The 20,965-nt window shown below is 41.9% G+C and overlaps 1 protein-coding gene across 1 annotated transcript; it reads left to right on the top strand.

The window, feature by feature from the left end:
• Positions 1-9,183: 9,183 nt before the first annotated feature.
• Positions 9,184-16,014, top strand: LOC115691325 (nitrate regulatory gene2 protein-like). Its single transcript, XM_030617919.2, has 4 exons — positions 9,184-10,716; positions 10,966-11,150; positions 12,879-13,102; positions 14,955-16,014. Exons 1-4 carry the CDS (start codon positions 9,393-9,395, stop codon positions 15,736-15,738), a joined length of 2,517 nt encoding a protein of 838 aa, XP_030473779.2. The 5' UTR covers positions 9,184-9,392; the 3' UTR covers positions 15,739-16,014.
• Positions 16,015-20,965: the final 4,951 nt, after the last annotated feature.

Here is a 20,965-nt window from a genome sequence, read left to right as displayed (position 1 = left end):
ATCGCAATGTTTACTCTTAGGTATTCACTGATCCATAGCGACTTTCACAATTGTATCAACAAAGTGTTCATATGTACTGAACTTATTGCCATGCAATAGCACCGTGCAATCTGCCATAAATAGATAAACAGTCATAACGTGATTTACGTGATTTGGTCTATGGTTCAAACCTCCGTTTACGAGGAGAGCAGAAACGGTAATTCCAGTATAAACAAAGAGATTACAAGCTTGAGTGAGAAATTGTCCAGTAAGTCTGATTAAATTGAAATAAAAAGGTCAAATTACAACAACTTTGGATTCATATTATTGAATAGGAACATGAATTTGCAGTACATGATACATAGCATAAATAATTTGGAGGAGTCTAAGAGAAGCTGTTCTTCTTCGCCTAATGCATAAGAGGCGAAATAAAGCTGGTTCTATGCAATTGCACCACAAAGGGTGAGCTATGTTGGTCCTATCATTCATCCAAATATGGATTCATCCATTTCTCTTGCTAGACAACAAAGAAAAGAAACATAATAGAGAAAAAAGGGGATGGTCCCTCCTAAATAAAGAGGCCCCTAAAAAAAAACCCCTAAAAAAGGAGAATTTATCCTGAATAGCATGAAGAATCATATACCAAAACACTGAAACTGAGCAAAACACCCTTAAAATGGAGGAAGTCTGTAATACGGGATATGAGAACTTTTCGGCTCGATTAATTCTCATAGGTAGATGCAAATGGACCTGTTCAGCTACATTGAGTAAGGCTCGATCCACCCTGAACCAAAAAATTAGTAAGGCTCACTCCATATGGCCAGCACAATTCCCAAGGTTAACAAGACTTGAAGATACCGTGATTCGAATACAAGATCTGTTACATCTAGATCGAGTATTCAAACATTTAGCTAATCGCTTGTGAATGTCGATAAAGTATATCATCTAAACACTTATAGGAACACCAAACCCGATACAATAAGCAACAAACAAGAACATTCGGTGCATCAACGATACCTCATAGATACATGTCATCATATAATATGAATTTACAAAACAAGAGCATTCGATCGATAAGTGATCACCACGTCAACATAGCATAGCTCACGCGGTTTAACCTTAAAATAAATCTTCCTTGCTAAAATGGGGGGGTTCCCACTTCTCACTTAGGCAGGAATAGGAATGTTTCCATGTCTAAATCCAGCAATTTTTTTCAATTACCGTTGCAACTTCATTCTCTGAAAGGAAGTGGTATATACATGATAGTGATGGCTTTGGACCTTTTTTAAATTTCTTTATGCTGCTTTTTTTTTTATAATTATAAGTCAATCAAAAGCTCCACAGTTGATTTCCTCCTATGGCTGCATTTCTTCGGTGCAAATGGAGGGTGAGATTGCAAAAAAGAGGACAAAGAAGGGGGAGAAAACATAAACGACTATTGTGGTTGCAATCATGAGTATAATTGATTGCCCATGTTTATGCAAGCAAAGAAAGCAACAATGAATTGAAGAAGTGGATGCAAGAATGATTGATGATGTTCTAATCAACATTAGGGTAAAGGCTTCATTAACCACAGTGTTACTTTAAATTAATGTTGTATGAACAAATTGGTATTGTTAGGCCACAAGCTCAAAGGGTCTAGACAGTTACGTGAAAGCTTCTGTTTTTAGGGTCAAAAGTGAGAAACTAATCCCATTTAGGAAAGACTTGGGGTAATTAAAGAACAGACCTATGTACGAGGATTGCACATATGATACAGGTTCGATTATTCACACCACCAAATGTAAAATACTCACTGAAGTTTTAACTTGCGTCGCACCCGATTTATGAGATGAGTAGAGTACTTCATGGACTCGATATTTACCTATTCGTGATGAGTTTTCTTGGGCATCTTTTAGCTTCGATACTCTTGCATGCCAGAAAGATCCTGTCCACTTGTAAAATGTCTATTCACAAAATTCGTATGTATCATACAACCTCAGTTAGTGATACTAGGGTTTTGCCATTCATTTTGCTTGAGTTCTCGACGCAGCTTCTAATATACGAAGGGGGAAAAAGGAGAACATCAACACCATCGAGTCTTCATCTTCCGATCTTTTTCTAAGTGGAAAGTATAATTTTTTTTGGTCGAAATAGTGGAAAGAATAATTGACGAGGTTATATACGGTTGAATAATTTTCTTTACATAAGTTATATATTTGCATGGTATGTGTCTTCGTCAACTTATTTTACACTCCTTTGGCAATAATACTCGTGTACACATATAATTCCTCAACAACTATTCATTAAATATAGGTCCGAAAATTATATAGATATATAGATATCATGCACATGATTTTCTGTAATTTCAGTTTCGAACAGTCTCGTATTTCAGTTTCTTGCTGGATTTCATTTACATTTCTTATTTTTGCGGTCGAAGAGGCACTGACTTTTACCTTTTGCTTCTTGCTTGATCAAAATCTTGCGGCTCACACACTTTGACATTTTTTTTTAACTTGAAACACCAAAAAATTTAACAAAATGTACACATTGTTTGAATTTCGAATAACATTTTAGATTTTGACGGGATAAACTAACACCAACACTACATCAAAACCAAAATCTGATCTGGTTGATCGGCACGACAATCGACTGTAGCTTTACTTTTTGTGAAGGGTTCAAGGCATAAAGATAGGTTTTGAAAAGACAAAATCGTGCCAGTTTTGGATTCCCGTGACCCCAGCTCTCGTTCACCGCGGGACGAAACGGGACCTACATATGTCTCACCCGATCGGAGGACAGAAGTGCAATTAGGGCTTGCCGCGACCGGAGCATGCAAGTACGTCTCTAGGTTTAGGGTTTCGTGTGAAAGTGCAACCATAGATTGTGATTAATTTACAAGAAAACTTCTTTGGTTTGTATAACGCATTCTTGTCTCTTTCAATTTCATCGTTTCTTCCAAGGGTGGGGCTCGAATGGATGGTGGGAAAATTGCGGATGAGGTGCTAAAAACAGGCTATACCTCCCCCTCTTCTTGTCTCTTTCTCTTAGGTTACCCTTACAATAATTGAGAGGGATAACCCTAACCCTAACCAGGAGCATCCCTTGGATCCTTGATTGGTTAAAAACTCCCTTAATATGGCGCAAAAATTCTCTGATTCCTTCTTCTTTCGAATGCGATCTTTGATGATTTAATCTCGAATCGTACTGCACAAATCTCGATTTCTTTTCACGAACCGGATTTGAGGACCTTGATGACTCGATCTCAATATGGCAAGACTCTACATGCTCTAAGAGAAGCCTTGATCGTTAAGAACTCTGTGATAGAAATTTTGTGGATTTTCGATATCTTCGTCCATCCCGTGAACCTGACAGGTGGAATTTAAGGTTTTCCATGATCTTGGATTTAAGCAAATATTCCATTCATTTTCAGATTCCCTTTGGATATACGTCAATGTCTGCTTAGGTTATGTGATTGACTAATTTTCTTTATTGCTTTTCTTTTTCAATTAGTCAATTAACACTACCCGACGTACTGTCCTATTTTTAATTGGACCATCACGTCAGGCTCGCATGCATGAGAAATATTGTCAATATTCTATCAGCGTTATAGAACTTGCTAGTAGGAATGAATTTGATGGCATTTGATCATAGCCGAAAACTTTTCGCCATCTACAAATGCCCGATCGAGACATGTTCACTTTTACTCTACTCTTATTTCAAATTATCCCATGAACAATCCTTCCGACATATTATCCGATCAAAATGAACGACGTAATCGGACCGATTCCTGAAAATATATGATGAAATTTCCCCCACGAACGAACTTTCATTTTCAAACAAGGACGAATTTCGACGTTGCCATGATCAAAGTTGGTCAAATATTAATCTCAGGATATTGTAATTTGTTATCTATTAAAGTGAGGGGCACGAAAATTGGAGGGAGGTGCGTTGAAGTCGAAGTCATTTGGTCAATTGTATTTTGCATAGTAAATCGAGAATATGGCGTGAAACACGAACCATGACAAATGATAGAACATGACCCCGACATCATCTAACTCTAAAGTCTCATGAAAAATCCAAATGCTTTGTATCTATCTTTGTTGCATCTTTTCACATCTTTTCCTTTACTTTATAACTTTGAGCGCCCACAATCATATCTTCTCATTGGAGCATCCACTTTTAAAGGAGTTTCTCTCGTTTTATCTTCGAATGAGACCGGCCTTCGTACTTTTAAAACTTATCTCTTTAACTAGAGTAGCGCCCGAGAAGTTATCGCAATGTTTACTCTTAGGTATTCACTGATCCATAGCGACTTTCACAATTGTATCAACAAAGTATTCATATGTACTGAACTTATTGCCATGCAATAGCACCGTGCAATCTGCCATAAATAGATAAACAATCACAACGTGATTTACGTGATTTAGTCTACGGTTCAAACCTCCGTTCACGAGAAGAGCAGCAACTGTAAATCCAGTATAAACAAGGAGATTACAAGCTTGAGTGAGAAATTCTCCAATTAGTCTTATTAAATTGAAAAAAAAAAGGTCAAATTACAATAACTTTGGCTTCATATTATTGAATAGGAACATGAATTTGCAGTACATGATGCATAGTGTACAAAATTTGGAGGAGTCTAAGAGAAGCTTTTCTTCTTCTATTAAAGCATAAGAGGCCAAATAAAGCTGGTTCTATGCAAATTGCACCACAAAGGGTGAGCTATGATGGTCCTATCATTCATCCAAATATGGATTCTTCCATTTCTCTTGCTAGACAACAAAGCAAAGAAACATAATAGAGAAAAAGGGGATGGTCCCTCCCCTCCCCCCCCCCCACACACACACACACACACACACACACAAAAAGCCCTAAAAAAAGGAGAATTTATCCTGAATAGCATGAAGAATCATATACCAAAACGCTGAAACTAAGCAAAACACCCTTAAAATGGAGGAAGTCTGTAATACGGGATATGAGAACTTTTCGGCTTGATTAATTCTCGTAGGTAGATGCAAATGGACCCATTCAGCTACATCGAGTAAGGCTCAATCCACCCTTGACCCAAAAAATTAGTAAGGCTCGCTCCATATGGCTATCACAGTTCCCAAGGTTAACAAGACTGGGCGATACCATGATTTGAATACAGGATCTGTTACATCTAGACTGAGTATGCAAACATTTAGCTAATCCCTTGTGAATGTAGATAAAGTATATCATCTAAACACTTATAGGAACACCAAACCCGATACAATAAGCAACAAATAAGAACACCTGGTGGATCAACGATACCTCATAGATACAATGTCGTCATACAATATGAATTTACAAAACAAGAGCATTCGATTGACAAGTGATTACCACGTCAACATAGCATAGCTCCCGCGGTTTAACCTTAAAATAAATCTTCCTTGCTAAAATGGGGGGTTCCTACTTCTCACTCAGGTAGGAATAGGGATGTTTCCATGTCTAAAGCCAGCACCTTCATTTATTACCTTTGCAACTTCATTCTCTGAAAGGAAGTGGTATATGCACGATAGTGATGGCTTTGGACCTTTTTTAAATTTCTTTATGCTGCTTTTTTTTTATTATTATAATTCAATCAAAAGCTCCACAGTTGATTTTCTCCTATGGCTGCATTTCTTCGGTGGAAATAGAGGATGAGATTGCAAAAAAGAGGACAAAGAAGGGGGAGAAAACATAAACGACTATTGTGGTTGCAATCATGATTATAATTGATTGCCCATGTTTATGCAAGCAAAGAAAGCAACAATGAATTGAAGAAGTGGATGCAAGAATGATTGATGATGTTCTAATCATCATTAGGGTAAAGGCCGCATCAACCACATGAGATCCTAGCTCCAATCGATTCACCAAATAGCAAAATACAAAATAAATATATAATATCCCCAAAACAAGTTAAGATTTTTGAACAATGCAGGGTTGTGAGAGATCTTATCCTGGCCATGAGCCTCATACGAGGTAAAATTTTATTCACCATCCGTGCTTTAATGCCGCGAAGGACGGCATTGGGTTTGCCCCGATCAGAGCCGAAAGGGTGGGGTCGAGGGGGTCCGCACGAGGTGGGGGTGATACCGTCGTCCTTGCATCCGATTAACCTCAAATGTTTTTTGGGGATGGACGACGGACCGGTCAAAGTAACTCAAAATTTTAATAGCCCATCATAAAAAAAAAACAAGAAAAAAAGAAAATGATCTGACGACATCCTCTCCATTGATTAAGGAGAGTTTTACAGAGGTGATTGCATCGAGGAGTAACTTTCAATCAGTAACCAAAAGATTAGGGACTTGATTAACGTGCACATCTTCCATGGTAAAGTTTGAAAAGGCCCGCCAATGAAAACAGGTGAAAACAAGAGAGAAAAGCCATAGCAAGAAAAGTGATCTGTCGAAGTTGTTTTCTTGTTTATCGAGGGGCACCCATTAAGAATGATTTCCCCCCGCACACATGATAACACATCATCGCCTTTTTGACCGGCAGATGTGGAAAAAAAGTGCCATGGCCTTTTTTTTTTTAATTTAGAGAAAGAAATGTACTTGAAATGAAAATAAAATATATATATTACCTTGTTATAATTCATGTTGATTAAGTGTATTTGCACAATGATCACGTGAATCCCGCGTTAATGATTTAGATGGATTCGATTTATGTTATTTATAAATCAAGTGAGCTTGGGCCTCGCTAGATTCAAAGAGCTGGGTGAGACTGAGGTGATTGTGGCCGGTCGCCGGTTGTCGGCCGCCGTCGTGGCTGGCGATCGACCGAAGAAGAAGCAAAAAAAAAAAAAAAAAAAAGGAAAAAGAAAGAAAAAGAAAAAGAATAAAAAATTTGTTTATTTGAAAGAAAATGAGATGAAAGAATATATCTAAAAAGTGGAAAATCTTTTTCTCACTTTTGAATGCGTTATTTTCATTGGTGGAAAATATTTTTTATAATTAATTTATTTTTCGTGAAACGAACTTCGAAAAATTTAAACAATATTTTTTTAAAAAAAATTATTTTTCGTGAAATGAACGAATCTAAACATAGCAGAAAAAGATTAATAATCGACGTAGGATTTAGGAAGTGAAGGACAATTATCAATCGTGATGATTTTGACCGGAAGCTGTGGAAATAAGTGCCATGGCCTTTTATAACGGACTCCCCAAGATAACGTTAGAAATTCTTAAAAGAGTACACTTTAGTTTTAGACCACTGAGTGTGGTAGGTCGATGGTGGAACTCGATTAATCCCACGCAAATACGCAAATTGCCACCATCCTTGGATCGAATAAGACTCTACCGATACAATAATGAGCGTGGCTCTAAAGTTACTTTGAGCGGGCGACGTCATTTGAATACCAAATTCTACTCATTCGAGTTAATGTTAGGATTATGTGTACAAACATAATGTAATAGAGAGTAAAAACGATAAAAAGAAATTGAAACACGAGGTTGCATAGATCCACCCAAAAACCGGTCCCAACAAGCTTCACGCAAATGGAGGTGACCCAGATTGATAAAGAGAGGCGATGACTGGCCGGAGGCGTGGCCATGAGTTAATGGAAGTTGAGAGTCTAGGCCGTGAGTCGATAAGCGTTGAGCTTGAGAGTTGAGACCATGAGTGAGAGATATAGAGACAACTCAAACGAGGTGAAAGTGAAACGAGAAAAGCATTCAGTTGAAGGGCGTGGAGCTTAAGATTGGGGATTTGAAGGTTTTTATTTTTCTTAAAATTTTTTCTTTTTTTTTTGTGAGAAAATTTTCTCAAAAAATTGTATATATATTACCGGTCTAGTCCGGTCCGGGTGGGCGGGGTAGGCGGTTCCATGCCTAGCATCAGGAACCGGACTAGTACTCATCAATTGTAGTAAATTGGAATCGAGAGCTGCCCGGTTCTGAGTGGTTCCTAATTCCTTTGAACACCCCTAATTACAATTATCAATTACAAGATTATATATAGGCAGCAGTTATTAACGAGCTCAAGCCTAAATAACTAATAAAATACTGGCTCAAATTATAAAAGTCATATCGTGACTAGGGGCACTGTCCTCTACCACCCCCAACTGTCAAATGTATCTACTGCTCGGTGGGTAATTTCGTGAGTATTACCCGGGCACTCGTCAGGCACACTTTATAAGAAGAAATGTTCCAATTTCCAAAAGAAAAAGAAACGTCGATTACACGTAACACGAGACAAGCCGCGCGCGTCGAAAGCTCTTGATCTGATTATGCATGACAACGGGACGAGACGGTTTCCTAGCTCAAAACATTTTCCTTAACGAGCACGAACTAAAGATTGCCCCCCTCTTTTGTATGGATACAATCATATACCATCCGCACTCCTCCCTCATTCATTCCTTAGTCATGGTGTTGGCCTCTCTCTCTCTCTGTCTAGCCTGTGAAACCGAGACAGATGGCCAAGTTGAGAGAGAGAGAGAGAGTTCAGACAAGAGAAGACGGACAGACAAAAAAAGAAAGAAGAAGAAGAAGAGAGAGATAAAAATATCAAGAAAAAAGAAAAAAGAAATAAGAAATGACAAAAAGGACCGAAAGAAGCAGAGTGAAATCCAGTGAACTACCAACTCCCAGTTTCCGACTTCTTCACACCAACGCCAACCGATAGGGAAAGCGCAAAATCAAGCCCCACCCGAAAAAAAAGGAAAATTCTTTTTCCCTTTATGTTTTTTCACCACTACTATTAAAATAATATTTTTTTTATCTTGATCCGATCGACACGCCCCCCCCCCCCCCTTTCCTTTTCCTCTTGTTTCTTCTTTTTTTATTATTTTTATATTACTATTAATATTAATATTATTATTAATATTACTATTACTATTACTATTTATTTTGGGTTTTCGTTTCTTGCAGCGAGCAGTTTCCCACCCAACAACGCCTTTCCTCTTCTTTTCTCCTCCTTCTGCAGCATCCCCCCACCATTATTGCCACCCGCCCCCATTTTCAATCCCTTTAATTGAATGAACGCTGCGTTGCTGCACGCTGGAAGCGCCAGATTTTTCAAATCCACCACAGCCCTCGAGAAGGGAGGGAAGGAGGGCAAAAGAACTCTCGAACCTCGTCCTGTTCATACGGAGTGGCAGCTGCTGAGTGAGAGAGAGAGAGTGTGTGTGTGTGTGTATATGACTATATGAGAGCAGAAGATGGGAGTGATGGTGGGTCGTCAAGATAGCTAAAAGCGCACGCACAATGCTCTGATGGGTCATCCCCAGTTCCTCTCTTCTTCTCTTTCTCCTGCTGCTGCTGTCGCACCCTCACCGTCCCTCCATTGGCCTCTGTGAGCAAGCGAGCTGGAGGGAGAAAGAGAGTGAATTTGAGTAGTTGTAGCTGAGGGTAGTAGCTGGGTAGTGTGGGTGGTGGTGGTGGTGCTGCTGCTGCTCCTGGTTGTGGTTTGTGGTTGGTGTCTTGTGATTTTTGATGGGTTGCGCGGCGTCCAAGATCGACAACGAGGACGTGGTGCGGCGCTGCAAGGAGCGCCGACGCCTCATGAAGGCGGCCGTCTACGCCCGCCACCACCTCGCCGGCGCCCACGCCGACTACTGCCGCTCCCTCCGCCTCACCGGCTCCGCCCTCTCCGCCTTCGCCGACAACGAGCCCCTCTCCGTCTCCGACCAGACCCCCGCCGTCTTCGTCCTCCCCCGCCGCCAACGCTCCCCCTACTCCTCCTCGGCGGCGGCGGCGGCGGCGGCGGCGTCGTCGTCCCAGCCCTCGTTCCGCCGCGCCCCGTCCGCCGTCCCCGAGGCGGCGGTGCCCGAGGCGCGGCCCCCCGCAACGCCGCCGCCGCCTCCTGCTGCTCCGCCGCTGTCCCCGTCCATCGCCAGCTCCAAGCTCCCTCACATCCTCTCCGCCTCCGATCGGAATCCTCCTCCCCCGCCGCGCGTCGGCGGCTCGCACCACAACCCCCACCGGCGGCGCAACAGCAAGCCCATGAAGCTCCCTCACATCCTCTCCGAGTCGAGCCCCAATTCCTCCCCGCGAAGCCTCAGGTCCGACTTCGCCCCCGGCTTTTATCCGACCGCCTATCCCGACTCCACCTACACGAGCACGCCGTCGCAGGCCTCCTCCGTCTGGAACTGGGAGAATTTCTACCCTCCTTCGCCTCCCGACTCCGAGTTCTTCGATCAGCGCGCCCGGACCAATAATCAGCGGCAACCGCAGCCCGAGAACGACGAAGAAGGGGACGGAGACGCGTCGGCCTCGGAGTACGATTTCTTCCGCCGCGACGCCCCGGGCAAAGTCCGGGACGGCGAGGCGGGGGCTAAACCCTACGATTTCAAGAGAGCCGCGGCCAGCATTGACGGCGGCGGCGGCGAGACCGAAAGGGAGGAGGTGCAGTGCAGCGACTGGGGCGACCACTACAGCACCACGAGCTCGTCCGAAGATGTGGAGGAAGGCGACGACGACGACCACCACGACGGAGCGTCCAGATCCGAGATCGGGGGGACGCGGTCGAACTTCGGAGGATCGGCGCGGAGCGGCGTGGTCGGCGCGGAACCCATGAAGCCTCCGCAGCCCGAGGTGAGCTTCGGCAAGTCCGACGATAAGTCCGAAGATATGAGCTACGGGGAGCACGAGATGGTGGAGGAGGAGAACAGGATGGTGGTGAGGCACAAGGATTTGAAGGAGATCGTGGATGCCATCAAGGCGAATTTCGATATGGCGGCTTCCGCCGGCGAGCCGGTGTCGGTGATGCTCGAAATCGGGCGTGCCCAGCTCGATAGCAGCTTCAAGCAGCTCAAAAGTGAGCTTCTTTTTTCTTTCCTTTTTCAGTCTCGAAGAAATTCAAGTTGTTCTGTTTGGATCAGATTAAAAATCGGAACTTGGTTTAGTTGGTGTTCTTGAATTGATTAGATTAGATTCCAGATTTATGTGATTACACTGGGTCTTGACTTTTGCCTTGAACTTTCTTCTAGGATCTGGGTCGATTTGACCATGTTTTGATTGTGAACGATTGAGATTTTATCCCTTCTCTTGTTGTTGTTGGTTGCAGAGACCGTGTATCACTCGACGAGCGTGTTGAGCACGTTGAGCTCGAGCTGGACGTCGAAACCGCCGTTGGCAGTGAGGTACCGGCTCGACGCCGGCGCGCTCACTGAATCGGGCGGTTCGAAGAGCCTCTGCTCCACCCTGGACCGGCTCTTGGCTTGGGAGAAGAAGCTGTATGAGGAAGTGAAGGTGCCCTCTAGCTCTCTTGTTTCTCTCTCTCTCTCTCTTTGCTTTGTAAATCTGTTAGCTGTTTAATTCTTAATCGAGTAATGCTAGGCATGCCACACTTGGTTTGATGTGATGTTACCGATGGGTATTGGAGTAAAGTGGAATACAACCAACTTCAATAAGAGACTGACACTTTTGCTTAAAGCCTAGATTTACCGTCTCTCCTGGCATACTTAGTGGTACTCTAATTGTATGTCCTATAAATTGTATGTCCTTTAAAAGATCTGCAGAGGAAAAGGGTGGTCCAGAATGACTCGGATTCCCACCAATGCCAATTGCGTTGGTCCACAGCAGTAGTTTGGAATTGTCCCAAGTACCCTTCTCGCTTTGTTGCTATTCTCTTGTGCATTCTCTGAGAGTTGGTCTTTCTCGAAAAAGTGGAGGGTGAAAGCTTTGGCTTTCTAGTGCATTGGGAGCTTTGCTTTTTCACAAATCTTTTGTGGTTCCATTAACATGACCGAAATGCCCTGGGGCCTTTTGGCCAACTCTGCTGGGATGAATGACCACCTTTGGTTGGCACTTGCTACTGTGGGATAGGGACAAGAATATGCTTGTGGATGGGCCTGCCTGATCTTATCACACTGGGTTCCTTTGTTGTTGAAGGCACTCCTTGTTTCTTTTTCCTCCTCTGCATCTAAATCCTTTTGACATTGTGGAGTTAGAATCCTTCGGATAGAATGTATATGATGTTTAATGGCATTTAATTCTTGGCAATGGAGATGTAGTTTGGCATGCATATCATGAGTATAGTGGAGATAAGCATGTTTTGCTGGATGCAGCGGACATCTGAAGAGTGGTATTGTTGGAAATGAGAAAATCGAGGAAAAGTTGGTGTGGTACCAATTGTTAATAAGATGGAAAAAACATGTCGGATGTGCTTTCGAGTCTGGACATGTGAAGCGATGGTCTTTGGACACTTAGGTGAGAAAATGTGATCTCATAATGAAGATGCATGTTGAAAGAAGTGGGGGAAATTCTGAAAAGGCGTGGGTAAGACACTATTGTGAAGGATTTGAGTTTTTGGATTTTACTAAAATTTTGATAGGTTACCCAAGTGCAGTAGTGTAAAGTCTGTACGATGATCTGCATAGTTGACCCCACGTAGGAAAATCAAATTTGGTTGTCTCTGTTTCCTTTGTTGTATATAATGCTTTGTTCCCGAATTTACCACAGATTTTCGTTGTTTCAACTGACAAGTGATTCATAAGGTGTTTAATGTTTTGTTTGTATCCATTTGCACTTGGTTTTCTATTTAATAGAATAAGGTACTGCCTCATTCAGAATTCCAAGGAATGTAACTACCTCGTTTCCTTTATTTTACCCATCAAATAACCAAGAACTAAAACAGAAAAGAAGAAAAAGATTTGCAAAACTGTGCACCCTGTCCCGCAGTAATTAACTATGCCCTACAATATTATATTTGTTGAAATTCATTATATCTGTGCTGTCAACTGTATTAATGACTTCATTTAGATTGTGAAAACACTGTTTTTTCCTCTGCTAAGTTAGAAGAGATAGTGCACCATTAGGTTGCATTTGAAAGTCAGGTAAGAGCTTAGACTAGTACAGAGATTTGATCTTTTGTGTCTATGCCTTCTCCTTTTATGTTTGGATGGATTTCCTCTTTCACATGTTTTTTATGCTACGTGGAAATTTAATTGCTCGTTAAACACCTGTTTATTGAAATAGGCTAGAGAAGGTGTGAAGATAGAGCATGAAAAGAAGTTGTCAGCACTTCAGAGCCAGGAATGCAAGGGAGAAGATGAAACCAAGTTAGACAAGACTAAGGCCTCGATAACGAAGTTGCATTCACTAATAGTTGTTACGTCGCAGGCTGTCTCTACGACCTCAACTGCAATTATTGACCTTAGAGACAGTAAACTTGTCCCCCAGCTTGTTGAACTCTGTCATGGGTGAGTTGTTTACTCTTTTATTAACAGAGGAGGTGTAAATACTCATTTTATTGACTTTTTGACTGTGGTTGGTCATGCATTTTCATATTTAACCAATGACTGAATGCTTAAAGTGCTGGAGTTTACCAGGCTTTGGAGAAGTTCCTAGTTGCACTGCAACGTCATTATACTGTTGAATATTATAAACGGGTTTAGTAAATCGTCGACTTAAAATTAATAGCTGAAATCAACTTTAGGCAAATGTCTTGTTGACTTCGAAGATGAATAGATTGTGCTCTTCTCACTGCATTTTTTCCCGTAAGATGCGTCAAATAATGTGGGGAAAGCATTATGGTAAATTATGTAGATCTGCACAGACAGACTGGACTGACTGTTTACTCGTTGGAGTCATTTTGCATGTGCTAGAGTTGATCATCAGCATACCGACTTGGTAGGTGGGCTCATTATGAGTGTCTGCTTTCCTTTGCCACTTGCTGAGACCATGTGGGTCTCACTCTGCAGTACAGTTCAATCAGTAGCAGACCTTAAATTCACAAAATGGCCCCGATTCTGCATCGAAAGGATAGTCTTATTTTCTTTGCCGTCACCGGCATTTAACTTTTTTGTGACACAGGCATTTCTTCTGGTAGTTTGGCACAAAAGACATGGATTGTACATGACCCACAAACATGTGTTTACAGAGTGAAGCACTTATATATTTGGACATAGTAAACACAATTTTCTGATCCAGTATATATATAGTCAAGAGTCTCAAGATTGAAATGTGCTCCATCATGGCAAACAGAACGACACATGCCGTTGTGGATGAAGTTGAGTCTTTGACTGGTAGAAACTAATACTGCTAGGTCTACTGAGACTAATCTACGAAGTTGGTATATTGAGAGATGTGATAGACTCTAATTGGATGTTGAATCTAGTCCGCTTGTTTTAATGCCTACTGGCAGTCTGCCACATTGCTTAATATACCAATTCTGCAAAGCATTGTTAATATGCCTAGCATTACTCATAGAAAATTGACTGAGTATGATTAAGAAATGGCTGCTCTGGGAATCTTACTGCTTATAAACTGCTTGGAAAATGGGTTCTCCTAGTCATATTGACCATGGAGTTTTCTTCCCTTGGAGTGTGTCCTTGACTAGTTAAGGTGGTTGTTGGTTCATTCCTTGCCTCAGTGAGTTTGTTTGGAATGGTAGTTTGGAGCAACCCAACCACCTTTTGTTTTTTCCATTCTAATGTTGAAAGGTTGTGCTTGATTGCCCGCTTGGCAAGTGTGTTTTCTGGTTCCTTTTACAAATAAAAAAATTGGAAGCTTTCAGCCAACTAACTCCTGCTGGAAATTTCTGTGAGCACGTCATTTGTGTGACAAGTTTAACTTATACGAAAGAGGATCTGGACAATCGAAAAAGTGCCTGCTGAATAGTGCTAAGTCCTCTATGGAAAGAGAAATAATAGGCAAGACTGAAATCACATCATGAAGTGCTGACTGATTTGAGCATATCAAATGTCTCTTGTTATCTTCTGGAGTACCCTTTGCATATCTGGATAGTATTTCATGCTGGTTAAATTGGTTGCAGAAAGGAGGGTGTACAGTGCAAAACGTGAAATGCTAGTTGTCATTTCAAATGTGGAAAGCTGTTTTGTAAACCTGACATGCGCCATGTAATTGACATACTGGAGCTTACATATTTTCAACTGATAGGTTGTTATGTGACCCTGTTCTCATCTGTAAAATTATGCTGTAGTCTTTCGAACTATATATCTGGAACTTTAGATTTATTGACCTGACAGAAAAGGTCTCTTTCTGGAGACTATATGCTTAATATCAGAAACTTGTCCATTGCGCTCATTGCAGGTTCATGTACATGTGGAAGTCAATGAATGAATATCATGAGATTCAGAACAACATTGTGCAGCAAGTCCGGGGCCTTGTGAACCGAGCAAACAAGGGTGAATCTACTTCTGAATTGCATCGGCAGGCGACTCGTGACCTCGAATCAGCTGTTTCTTCATGGCATTCCAGTTTCTGCCACTTAATTAAGTTCCAACGTGATTTCATCCATGCCCTCCACGGCTGGTTCAAACTGACTCTCCTTCCTGTTGACAATGATAACAATGGGACCCGGGAACACTCTGATGTCTATGCCTTCTGCGATGAGTGGAAGCATGCACTAGATCGTGTCCCAGACACTGTTGCTTCTGAAGCTATCAAGAGCTTCATTAACGTTGTTCATGTAATATTTGTAAAACAAAGTGAAGAAATGAAGGTGAAAAAGAGGACGGAGTCTGCATCGAGAGATCTTGAGAGAAAGGCTTCATCTCTTCGGAGCATAGAGAAGAAATACTACCATTCGTACTCTATGGTTGGTATAGGGCTTCCCGATCCCGGGCCCGACAATGGCCAGGTACTGGATGCTCGGGACCCACTGGCCGAGAAGAAAGTTGAACTTGCAACCTGCCAAAGGAGGGTAGAAGATGAAATGCTGAGACATTCCAAGGCAGTGGAAGTGACGAGGGCAATGACCTTGAACAATCTTCAAACGGGTTTGCCAGGAGTTTTCCAGGCATTGACTAGTTTTTCATCCTTGTTCTCGGAGGCGCTTGACGCGGTATGTACTAGTTCTTATGCCATCAGTTAGACGTATGTATACACATTCTTTCGGTCCGGTATTTTTCTTAAAGTGGGAAGGATGAGAGCTGGGTAATTTTGGCGGTGGGCTCTCGCTATTTATATAGAGTTGTATTTACTTATTTGGAGGGAACTCGTTTATTTGTAAATATTGAATTTTGCGATGGCGTCCTTATTTTTTGGATGGGTGGTGGACTGCTGGGGCATGTCCCTGTACAGGAAGTTGCTTGGTCTGTTATTGTCCTGGAGTTTTGCAATGGATAAAAGAAGCATAATGCTTTCTCTCCCTTGTTCTCTTGTAATGTTGTTTCTAGTTCTACAGGCACATAAAGTCTCTACTGGAACATCAAAACTAGGAATATTTGAAGTTTCGTCATTGTCTTGTTTGAATTTTCCTTGAATTTTGCAAGGACACTCTACTGAAATGGCTTGCGAGCACCTTTGCTTGACACAGACTGGATTGTTTGAATTCAATGAGAATCTTTAAGAACGACTCTCGTATTGGTGAGAGTCGGGTGATCATGAACGTGGTTAATTGTCGCCACTACAGTTGAATGAAGGAGACGAAACTCTCTGTCGGCTTGAAATGTCATAGGTATGATATGAATGCCAAACTAATCGCCCAAGTTAGTGATGTGTGATTGACGTTTAATGGATATGGCGATTTCGATAATGTATGTTTTAGGTGTATGCACATGGAATCCGTTAAAATGTGTCTCGAATTTGAGCCCGAAGTGAAAATCTAAATATTTCGAACTGGATATTTTGCGGACGTCCGAAATCGAGCAAAGCAAATCGCGTGATTTCCCTCTACAAATTGGAGTCCAACGTGATGATGGACTTTGACCGTGAAAGAATACTTAAAAACGAAATTGTGGATTTGTTGTTTGGCTCAGAGAAAAGAAAAGAAGTAAATTCTGTCTTGAAACCAAGGATAGATATTATCCTTTGGAGTCGGCCGTGGAGAATAGAAAATTAAAGGAAAGTCAAATCTTGGATAATGGTTGACCTTATCTTGCATGGACTTCCTTTTACGTGTTGAATTAGGCCACTGATCGTTTCTTGGGCAAATATATAATTTTCTGTCGTGGGCTCCTTGGTTAGCAGTTGTTGATGTGAGCAGACTTGAAGCACCGTTTTCTCTCCGTGGATGCCGAATTTCCGAGTGACATCCATAGGTGCTAGGTGCTTGATGTTGGGTTCGTGGTTTTGTTCGTGGAATTACATCAAGAGTTCAAGTGTTCGTAGCGATTTGTGTATAATTCCTTCGCGAGATTGAGAAATTATTTCGTGAGGAATTGTGGAGCTAAACACTGCGTGAGCTATTGGGTGTAATTGAGACTTGGGAAACACTTAGAGTGTTTGAGTGACTCGAGTGTGGTTGTAATCTCCGTTGTATCGCTTGATCTATAATGGAATTCCGTGCTGTTCTCTCCGTGGACGTAGATCACTATGACCGAATCACGTAAATTTGATGTCCAATTTATTTTCTTATTCTGTTAAATTTATCGTTCGATCGCTTGACTTCCGCAACAGAATCCCCTACGAAAACTTGATTTGCATGATTGATGATGAATCCAAGATGGGTAATCTATGGTCCATGCCTGCTCTTTGTGTGCAAGGAGTCCAAAGAGGATGGACAGTAATCAAATTCATCCTCTTTACAATTGATTTTTCAGTGATGTATGCCCCCAAAAAATGCATACGATTCAGTAATTAGACTATCCAGTAAATTTATTTGACACTACAAAACTAATATGTTTAGTTAGTTGGGTCTGTACCAGTGAAATCGACTGGTACGGCGTAAGTATTATTCATATTGCTGGTTTTACAACTACAGCCAAAGGTACACAGTTTGCGTTGGGGGTGAATTGCTGCCATGACACCTATGAAGATTGAGCTCGAGAAATTTCGATGGGAAATGCATTTTCGACTTGTGGCGTGTTAAGATCGCGTTATATCGGCGACACAGAGCTGGAGGGAGAGGACGAATGCCGGTCGTGACGAGGGCAAATGAGAAGCTATTTTCGATGAAGAAGGCTCGCATCATTCTTCTGTTTGAACCTAGCTGACGAGGTCCTAATGGAGGTTGCAATTGCATCGGTGAAGTTAGAGGTGCTTTGAACGACCAACAAGGCGCATCCGAACGACGATTGTTTAAATTCTCGATGGCTAAAGATAAGCTCGTGTTGAAACGCCTTGGTGAGTTCAGTTAAATCATCCGGAATCTAAAGAAATGTAAGTAAGAAGGTTTTTTATGGCGATCACGTCTTGTTGAAATTGATTTTTCTTGCATGCATGTGTCATGGGCTGACAGATTCTTGACTGTGGAATAGATCATGCGGCGCTTGGTGAGTCGAGAACACTAGGCTAGCCTTACTTCTATAGTTATTTCTAAGAACAGTATAGCAAATCGCATCATTATATCAGATTGTACCACGCCCAATTTAACTTGGACATTCAGTCTCTCAAGCGAGACATATTGAACACTTCAGTACAACTATTTGTTTCGATTAGCCATGGCCTCATCAGAAGAACAGTATCAGCTTCCGACTAATTTATGCACAGGAGGCCAACCTCGCATTCAGAGCTCATCAGAGTTGTTTCCGATTTATCCCAGAACTCTTAGTACAAACGCCCTGATGCCACTCCTACAAACAAGTTATGTCATTCTTTTTGCATCACTTACTCTTCGCCTCGATGCCACGAAGCTTTTACTCTTTAGCTTCCGAGGTACGGTAGAATTCGGTCCATGACACATGCATCTTACTGGTACTTTGCTGAGATACCGTCACATGGGCGGACCAGGGAGCGGGCCCACTTTTTCAATGCAACGCTATACCATACCTCATTAACCGTCAGTCAATCGTTGGAAAAATCCGAATCGCTGGATGACAATAATGTATCGGGCGAGTCGATTTCATTGGATGAAGTCAGAGAGCAGATGGGTCCATTTGGATGGACGTTGATTGGAAAGAACTGAAGAACTTTATGGTTTGAGGTTAGCCTCTTCTAATAGAGGCAAAATATCAACAATTTCGTGATTTCAACCCCCAATCTATTTTGAAAATTTCCATTCATGTATCTACTGCAGGATTTTAGGCTCAATTTCCTGAAGATGGCACAGTTTCGTGCTTGTTTGTGTAAGAATATGGCTTGATGGAAAGCTATGTGGAGGAAAGCTGGATAAAATGTGTATATTGCTTTTTCATATTGAAAATTGTATGAGTTCATCTCTATTTATAGTACATGGAGCCTAATTAATGTAGGAAAGAAATATATAGAAAAATCGATTTCTAGATGTAGAATATCTCGATAAATCAATTAAGGACAATCGTATCAATTTAGGATATCAGCAATATCTTTATCATATCAATTATGAGGCAACGGTATCACTCCCCCTCAAGCTAGTGGCCTTTACACATCGAGGACGCCTAGCTTGCCCGGTTGTTACTTATCTTGCCTTTGACACAAAGGTTTGGCGAAGATGTTTGCAGGTTGCTCCGTTGTCCTTATTCCCATTGTCTTAATCACTCCATCGTGGATTTTGTTTATGATGAAATGACAATCACCTTCTATATGCTTCGTTCTTTCATGAAAAACTGGATTTAGTGCCAACTTGAGTGCAACATCGTTGTCACAAAACAAAATTGTTGGTTTCCTCACCTATATACCGAGATCTCGAAGCAATCCTCTTATCCAGAAAATTTCCTAGCCAGTCTTTGCCATCGCTCGATATTCTACCTCTGCAGATGATAAGGAAATAGTCGTTTGTTTCTTTGTTCCACGAGAGTAGTGAGTTTCCTAATTTGATACAGAACCCTATTACTGACTTTCTGCTCATAGGGCAAGTAGCATAATCTGTGTCACAATATGCCCTCATTTCCATGTCGTTCTCTCAAGACAGTAGTATTCCCAATCCTGAACATCCTTTCAAGTACTTCAATACTTTCAATGCAGAATTCATTTGGGACTATTTTGGATCATGCATGAATTGACTGAGGATTTGTGTGACATTCCGAATTTCGACCCATTTTTGGAATTTATAAAACGTGTAATTCGTCAGTGTGCTTATAGTAAAATCTCGCCCGGGAATTGATCACTCTCGGTTACCGTTTTTAAATTGAGATTTCGCTAGAATCGCATTCGATCGAATTTGGCCGTTATTTAGAGCTCGAATTTTGGTGTCGAATTTTTTGAGTTTCGTGACGAGTTAAATTGGACGGTGTCGATATTATTGTGGCCAGCCTCGAGTTTGCCTAGATTAGTCGGAAAGTGAAAATTTGGACCGGGTGCGGATTTTGACCGGTAGACCTCCCTCTAGGTTTATTTTATTTAGTATCCGTTGGTTTTTCCTTAGTTTATAATTAGAATTTTTAATGAGCCGTTAGATCGTTTTCGGGTTCGAACGTGGATCGCGATAATTACCGTTGACTCTCTCTCTCTCCTCTCCTCCCTTCCCGCCAAACACCCCACGCTGCTGACACCCACGCCCGCTGCTCCCACCATGCCGTTTCTGCCTCTGTTTCTGCTGACTTGCTGCTGACTTCTTGCTGCACCTTCACGTGTGCTTTGCTGACCATTGACCCATGCTGCCCCATGCTGCTTCACGTGCTGCTTCTGTCCATCATTGCTGCTGCCGCTGCTTCTTCTTCTCTTTCGCTGCTTCTTCTTCACTTCTGTTGCTGCTGTTTTCTTCTTCATTTTGCTTCTTTGCTTCTTGCTTTTTCTTGCTGCCGCTCACCAGACCGACCAGCTCCCTTGCTCAGCCACCCTCAGCCACCGTGAGTGCCAGCGCTCGCCCGTCCAGCTACTGTGAGCTCAGCTCACCGCCGGAGTTGCTGCTGCCTCTTCTTCTTGGTTTGCTTGCTTAGGATTCCTAGTAAGTGGCTTCCTAACCCTTGACTAGGCTAAGGGGTGACTAATGGACATGTTAGAGATGGTTTAAGGACTGTGGATAGTTGGTTTAGTGGCTGGTTGTGCTTGGTTTGCTTGGTGGTGCTTGTTGGTTAGTTTTCGGTAAGGTTGCTGCTGTGTCGCTGGATTTTTCTATTTTTACTGTGACTTGTGTGGGCCGAATTTGAGGAAGTTTTCTTCATGAAAATTGTTCATAACATCTTGAAGTTTGACATATATTAAATCTGGAATTTTTAGAGATCATTTAGTTCCATTCGTAAGTCCATCTTTTGACCGAAATAAGTCTGCCGGAAACACTGTTCCTCCGACCTTCGGGTCTG

The sequence above is a fragment of the Syzygium oleosum genome, unplaced genomic scaffold (assembly GCF_021117445.2).
Source record: "Syzygium oleosum isolate NSW1041296 unplaced genomic scaffold, Sole_v2.1 Sole_v2.39, whole genome shotgun sequence".
In the NCBI taxonomy this organism is placed as follows: Eukaryota; Viridiplantae; Streptophyta; class Magnoliopsida; order Myrtales; family Myrtaceae; genus Syzygium; species Syzygium oleosum.
The sequence above is the reverse complement of the archived record's forward strand: the minus strand, read 5'-3'. Positions and strand labels throughout refer to the sequence as shown.